This window comes from Branchiostoma belcheri, unplaced genomic scaffold (genome assembly GCF_001625305.1).
Source record: "Branchiostoma belcheri isolate BF01 breed outbred unplaced genomic scaffold, Haploidv18h27 scaffold87, whole genome shotgun sequence".
In the NCBI taxonomy this organism is placed as follows: domain Eukaryota; kingdom Metazoa; phylum Chordata; class Leptocardii; order Amphioxiformes; family Branchiostomatidae; genus Branchiostoma; species Branchiostoma belcheri.
In genome coordinates, this window is record NW_017804542.1 from 641,131 (window position 1) to 648,154 (window position 7,024).

The following is a 7,024-nucleotide window of genomic DNA, read 5'->3' on the forward strand; positions in this document are numbered from 1 at the left end:
TGGGTCGTAGTGGTAGCGTCTTCGGCTCGGAACTAAGAGGTCCCGGGTTCGAACCTCACCTTGTCACCGATCTTGTGCCCTTGGGAAAGGCACTTTACACGAGTTTCCTCACTTCGCTCAGATGAAAATGAGTACCTAGCTTCGATAAGGGCTCGGATAGAACGTTAAATGGATGTTAATTCTTTTTGCTCTGTTTCTTCTTCTTCTTCTATTCCAAACACTGACCTCTGACTTGGTCAATTACCCTGAACCAGACAGTCTCTCACCATGGTAACTGGTGTTGGGTTACAAAATGCAATTTTATAGTAGTAGAAAACTCCTGTCACCATATAACATTATGTTAATGTGTTTGAGCAAGAATTACCAGAGCAGACCATATGCGAAGGTGAACATTATGCATTTGCTTTGCAAATGTTACCTTTCTAGTTGTCATAATTTTCCATTTATGACTGTTTCTGAATAAAAAAACTGCAGTTCCCGCCTCACGACTTCTTCCGGGCCGGGCGCGTGTTCCCGCTCCGCCTGCGGCACTCCAACCTCACCCAGGCCGACGACGCCGCGTCAGACGTACGCTCCGTGGCCATCAAGTTCCTCGACGGCGACGAAGGAGGTGCGTTTTTTTTTCTTTACAGCAGCCTGCGTGTTGCCAGCCTGGTGTCCAAACCTATTTTACTTGTAGCTGCCGAGTCTCTTTCGCCCTCCTGAATCAAGCGGGGCCAGACGCCCAGACTTGTGATGTCTTACATGAAACATCTGCCTATTTGTGGAGGGGACAAAAGACATTCGGCAGCTAAAATTATGTAACGTTTGGACACCAGGATTTTTATGTTGGTTTCTCTACTAGATCATGCCGATCAAATTTGTTTTCTTAATATATTATCGTCTGCTCTATGGCCATCGACGGCGGCGAAGGAGGTGGGTAGCTTTGTTGTTGTTATTTTTTGTGTACAGCAGCCTGTGTTTCACTAGTCCGGTGTCCAAACCTATCTTAGCAGCCATTGGGCCTATTTGTCCTTTTGGGCCTATTTGTGGAGAGGACGAAAGAGACTCGGCAGCTAAAATAGGTTTGGACACCGGGCTAGATTGTTGTCTCACAGGATCCTTTAAATTTGTTGGTATCTCAACTAGGCCATGCTAAATCTTTGCCACAAAATGTAAGAGAACCAAGTAAGTGAGTAAATACATCGTTACGGGCCAAAAATTGTTTTTTCCTGTGCCCTGACTGTACAGGCCCGCTGGACCTGATCATGAACACGGGCGCCATCTCGCCGTACTGGGACGTGCAGGGGGCAGTGGACTTCCTCGCCTTTTGTTGTTTTCTTTGCTAGGGTTAGACTTAGCTTATAGAGGCACAGTCTGTACTGTACTTGATTCATACTTTACCTTACCTACAGGCCCTCTAGACTTGATAATGAACACGGGCGCCATCTCGCCCTACTGGGACGTGCAGGGGGCTGTGGACTTCCTTGCCGCCATGCGGTCCGCAGGGGCACTGAAGAACTTCTGCGCGCAACATCCGGTCAGGTAAGTTTAGCCTCTTCATCTGATAATGATCCCCATGCAGAACTTTTGGTGGTTGCAAAAACAGTTTCAGGTTGACCAAGCTGACATAAAAGAGATACCAGATACCAAAGATAGAAAAACAAAGGCCGATAAAGACACCTCGAAAATAAGCCGATCGAAGCCTAAATCTTTGCTTGGAATCAGAGTAAACTGACTGTGCGTCAGAAAGATGACACGAAAAAGATGTTTGGTGCTGGTCAGATTTCGCCCCTTTTGCAACGAGTAGACTTATCATAGTTCCAGAATTAGAACAGAAGTTAACACACAAAAAAATTCCTCCGCAGACATTACGCTTTGATAGACTCCCTGCGCCGCGCGCCCAGCTCGTACACGGAACTGACGTACTGCACCCTTCCGCTTCCGCGCCAATTGAACCATTTTGTACTAATAACTGTGATAAAATAAAACGTTTATTCCAGACATTATGCACTTATCGACTCTTTGAGACGCGCTCCCAACTCCTACACGGACCTGACGTACTACTCCCAACACGTGTTCCGCTTCATGGCGAAGGACGGCGAGCGGAGATACGTCAAGTACAGACTTGTGCCTGACGTCGACGTGCACGAAACGGGCCTGCTAGATAGGAACGAACAGCCCAAACCCTGGTATGCCATGTTTACTTTACACTCTTACCTTCACATTCCTGATGGTCTAGTGTAACACACTACTGCTCTTTTTATTCTTACTCAAACGTATTGCCAAAAAAATACAACTATATCTGGTGACCAGCCCATCCAACTCTCTTCTGCCACTTGCTACATAATGTAACCCAACACCACAGAGTGTCTGCTGCAGCACCAGTTGCCATAGTGACAACTGTCTGGTCCAGATCATTAACCTTATTTGCTAAAACGTAAGAAGAAGAAGCAATAGAGCAAAACAGAATGTTTTCCTTCTGCGAATGTGAACATGACAACACCGGTTGTTTATTTTGGTTATTGTTTATTTATTTGTTTTCCAGGTACACAGAGCGTGACATGACGGAGCGTCGGCCGCGGGGTTACCTGAGGACGGAGTTTGCGCAGGAGCTGCAGCGGTCACTGCTGGAGTACAGGCTGCAGATCCAGCTGCACGAGTGGGTAAGTACAGTCTTACTGTCTCAGATATTTTTCTTGAATACCGCCAGGATTGTCTCTTATGCCTTGCTGACGTTTTGGTGTCTATCAGACACTTTCCTCGGAGCTTCTGACTGGAGTTCTGCTTCTCGCCGATTTATGTAGCCTGTGTGCCATCCGATTTGTAATGGGGGTTCCGTAACAAATCGGATGGCTATCTGGCTAAAGGTATTTAACAAGACGTTTCAAAAGGATTCATAAGAGACTTAGTTGAAGCGTCAGTCAAAACTCTCATTCTAGAAGAAACGAAAGCTAAAAGCGTCGTGTTTCTGTTATTTGTTTATTATTGAAATTGCATGGCTCATGCCCGTTACAGGTTGAGGGAGATCCGCACGAGTTTCGGAGTTTTACTCTGACATTTTTTACGTCGGCTGTGAATAAAACACATGGTTGTGTAAAAAAGAGTATCTTACTACTCTTACCGACCTGATGAAACTATTCACGGATGTATGGGTCATGTCCGTTTAATACAGGTTGAGGGAGACCCGTACGAGATCTTCAACCCAGCCTGCATCTGGGACCCGAAGACGCACCCGTGGCTGGAGTTGGCGCGGGTGTGCGTCACCAACCTGCTCCCCCAGAGCGTCCTGGAGAGGACGGTGTTCGACCCCTCCATCCAGCCGCCATCTTTGGGCCTCCTGGAACCCAAGTCCAGCCAAGACCATAATAGTCTTCCCCACCTGAACTCTGACCTGCACGCTCGACCAATGAAACCCGGCGAGGGTAAGCGAAACAAATTAAATCAACTTTGTTTAGAGTTAAAGCTTTATACTCAACACAAAGAAAGTTCTCTCACCTAGAGCTTTCGACCAGTCACTCTGGTCTTCCTCAGTAGACTGACCCAGTGAAGCTTGTCACGTGGCTTTTTTTGAAGTGTGACGTCAACACTGGGTCAAAGGTATCTGGTATCTATTTCTTGAGAGGGGTGAAGGAAGCCACATACATCAGGGCCCATCACCCTTCATTGAACCGCGACGGGGGCCGACATCGTCTACCAGATACCTTTGACCCAGTGTTGACGTCACACCCAACCCAAAGTACAAAATGCTGACTCAAATGTGCTAATGTGAAGCAGTTTGTGTCAATATCATAAAGATTGCCTTATTCAGAATATTTCCAGTTTTGCTGCCCTGAAATCGCATTGGATGCCTTTAATGAAGTCGATCACTCTGTATTAGCTCAGTAACTAGAACACTTGTATTAGCCTAAGTATAGTACCCTTGTAAGTTCCTTATGTATGTATGTCTAAGTCAAGTACTGCATCTCTTGTCTTCACTTTTCTATATAGTTACGTTTGTTATGTGTCTGTTAAGTCTTGACCTGTGCCTAGCCCGTCGTGGCATGAATGTACAATAAAGGTATTTCATTTCATATTCCATTTAATAGCTAGGTAAACTGCCAGTGGATTTGGCGGAGGGATCTTATTACGTGTCAATATCACAAAGATTTCCTTTTTCAGAATATTTCCAGTTTTGCTGCTCTGAAATCGCATTGGATGCCTTTAACGTACGTTCCTTACCTGTAGAAGGCCGCACAAGCTCAATTTCTCAGTCATCATGATTGGAACAAACTTCTAGTGACTAAATTGTATGTACACTAAATTGTATGAATTCTGTAAACTGGGCCCCACTGAAAATCAACTTGTCAAAGCTGAGTTGGGCTACCCAGGTGTGTTAAAATGAAATAAATAAATATAACACTTCGAAATTCCAATATTTGTATGTATCTTACAGACTTTTGTGCACCCATTTGGTCTTTAACAGGTAAACTGCCGGTAGATCTGGCGGAGGGATCCTACGCGATGGAGTTCCACACGGGGGTGCAGAGAGGCGCGGGGACGACGGCGGACGTCTGGATCACGCTGACGGGAACCTGGCTCAGAACGGACCGGATCAAGATGGAGAAGTCTTTCTTCGACGAATTCGAGAGGGGAGCCGTCAGCCGGTTCCACTTCAAGTCTGTGGATGTAGAGGAGGTTAATTGACTTTGCTTGTTTGGTTGATATGCATTTGTCACCTTTTGAGTTTGTAATTACCTACATACATGTATGGGTACTTATTCTAGCATTAAGCCCGATAAATACATTCTCATGTCCCCAAATGGCCAAATCATTCGCTATGGGGCGACTTTAGAGACGAAGAAGCTACAGCGCATAAAATGATGCACATTGTTGCATGCAGAACTGTGCTTTATACAGGCCTCAAGGTTCTGGATAGCCTGAACGTATCCAGAACCATACATGGGGCATATCTGCTTTCTTGGATACGCGAGGACTATCCAGAATCGTGCCTGACCCTAGCCATATAACTCATTATGGCAGATAACTAGATAGACACGGCTCTGAATACAATGCATGGAACTAGATAGACACGGCTCTGAATACAATGCATGGAACTAGATAGGCAGGGTTCTGGATACAATGGCCACTTGTATGTCTGCCACTGATGCTTCGGGTGACGCTGTAGAGCAGCTATCTATGTTCTTAGATAGGCACAGTTCTGCATAATAAAGCGAACTTTTTTTTGGCCCGCCAGGTGCTCCTGGTGACACTGGAAAGCAGCTCGAAGGGTTTCTGGCACGACTGGTACGTGGAGAACGTGTTCGTGAACGACAGGAAGCGGGGCCGGCGGTACGAGTTCCCCTGTCACCGCTGGATCAGGGACCGGGTGGTGCTTAGGAGCGGACACGGTAAGAATTTAAGTTCCCAGCAGTAGTACTACATGTAGTAGATGTTGTTGATAACGACAGGAAGCGGGGCCGGCGGTACGAGTTCCCGTGCCATCGCTGGATCAGGGACAGGGTCGTCCTACGGAGCGGACACGGTAAGGCTCAAGGCTTAAGGCTTATTAAAGTTCATACCTACAGTAGATGTTCTTGATGTTCTTTTTTTGGCCGTCATTGAAGTATGGCCCGTGGATGATTGTCTTCATCTTCTCTACTCAGTTCTGCCGTAGTAAGCTGCAGGTTGGGACCAGCATGAGCCGTTTCTGGTCCGATCTGTTTTCGAGAAGTTTCGTAGCTTCAAAAGGGACTTTTAAAGAGTCGCTCACCAACCAGAATCAACCTTAATTTGTCTCCTAAAACGCCCTTTTCTTAAATCCCCGCTCGCCCAGCCTGTCTAAACGCGTACGAGTTTCACGACCTTCTGGCTGCGGAACGGCAGTTGGAGGTGCAGGACCGGCAGCGGAGGTACGTATTTATTTATTCAACTTCAAGTATGTCCTGTTCAACACAGCTAGTGCTGATTTCCTAGCCTGGGTGCCATCCTATTTGTACACTGGGGCTCCCATACTCACTCTCGAACAAAATGGGAGTCCCGTTATACATGGATGGCGCTCAGGCTACTGATTGCCAAGCTTATAAGGGGGCTCTGTCTTCGTCTGCAGTGCCAGTGGTGTAGTTGGGTATGTGCAGTTTGGTGGTCTGTCTGGTGTTGTATATGTATGAAGAAGATGGCTGATAAATATGTAGGTGCCAGGCCTTTGATACATTTGAATACCATTACACACAGGTACAAGTGTTCTTATTTACACAACCTTACACAACTTCTCACCTAGAGTGCTGACGTTTCAGTGTCTATCAGACACCTTCCTCAGAGCTTCTGACTAGAGTTCTGCTTCTCGCCGATGTCGATGGCACTTTTGCGGCGAGAATACAATCCCAAACTAAGAAAAAAATAAGAACACTTGTATCCTATACTTTACCAACCTGATGAAACTATTTTTGGGACCACAGGTACAAGTGGTCCTACAGCATCCCCGGCTGCCCGGGGCACCTCTACGGCGTCACCAACCAGGACCTCCCGCGAGACGTCCGACTCCTGGACGAGAAATCGCGAGACTTCGGCACCGCATCAAAACGCGGGAGCGTCAAGACGTTCTTCAAGCGGGTCTTCGGGATTCTCCGGAGTCTGGACGACTTTAAGGACCTGGCGAATTCCGTCACGAGTAAGATTTCTCCGCACATCATGGAGGACTGGCACAACGACGTGGAGTTCGGGCGGCAGTTTCTGAACGGTATGTAAGAATTACCTAATACCAGCCCAGAAGAGAACAAGAAATAGCCATGCCTTCAAGTACGTATACTAGAGTTATCAACCAACGTGTTCAAGAATTCATTCTTTCCTAGAACTATCGCAGAGTGGAACTCGCTGTCACCAAAAACAGTAGGGGCATTGTCATTAGATAGCTTTAAACAATGTCTGGAGTTAGATGTTCAAGGGTTAGGTGTAACAAGTCGATTGGTTTAATGTAGCCAACTGTCGCCGCGCCGCGTGCCTGCGAAGCTGGTGTGTTACGCGGAAGGGCAGTTATACCGGCTATTGGAGTTCTGTTATAACCCCC

The 7,024-nt window shown here is 46.8% G+C and overlaps 1 protein-coding gene across 1 annotated transcript; it reads left to right on the forward strand.

The window, feature by feature from the left end:
* Positions 1-1,411: 1,411 nt before the first annotated feature.
* Positions 1,412-6,705, forward strand: LOC109487229 (allene oxide synthase-lipoxygenase protein-like). Its single transcript, XM_019791215.1, has 8 exons — positions 1,412-1,524; positions 1,983-2,171; positions 2,528-2,645; positions 3,155-3,404; positions 4,445-4,656; positions 5,216-5,369; positions 5,795-5,870; positions 6,417-6,705. The coding sequence occupies exons 1-8, from the start codon at positions 1,412-1,414 to the stop codon at positions 6,703-6,705; spliced, it is 1,401 nt and encodes a 466-aa protein (XP_019646774.1).
* The last annotated feature ends 319 nt before the right edge of the window (positions 6,706-7,024 follow it).

Bases quoted from the DNA above. Each gene is read 5' to 3' on its own strand.
- LOC109487229 (XM_019791215.1), top strand. From the start codon at position 1,412: ATGAACACGGGCGCCATCTCGCCCTACTGGGACGTGCAGGGGGCTGTG. The intron at 1,525-1,982 runs GTAAGTTTAGCC...CGTTTATTCCAG, and splicing joins TGCGCGCAACATCCGGTCAG to ACATTATGCACTTATCGACT. The intron at 4,657-5,215 runs GTTAATTGACTT...TTGGCCCGCCAG, and splicing joins AGTCTGTGGATGTAGAGGAG to GTGCTCCTGGTGACACTGGA.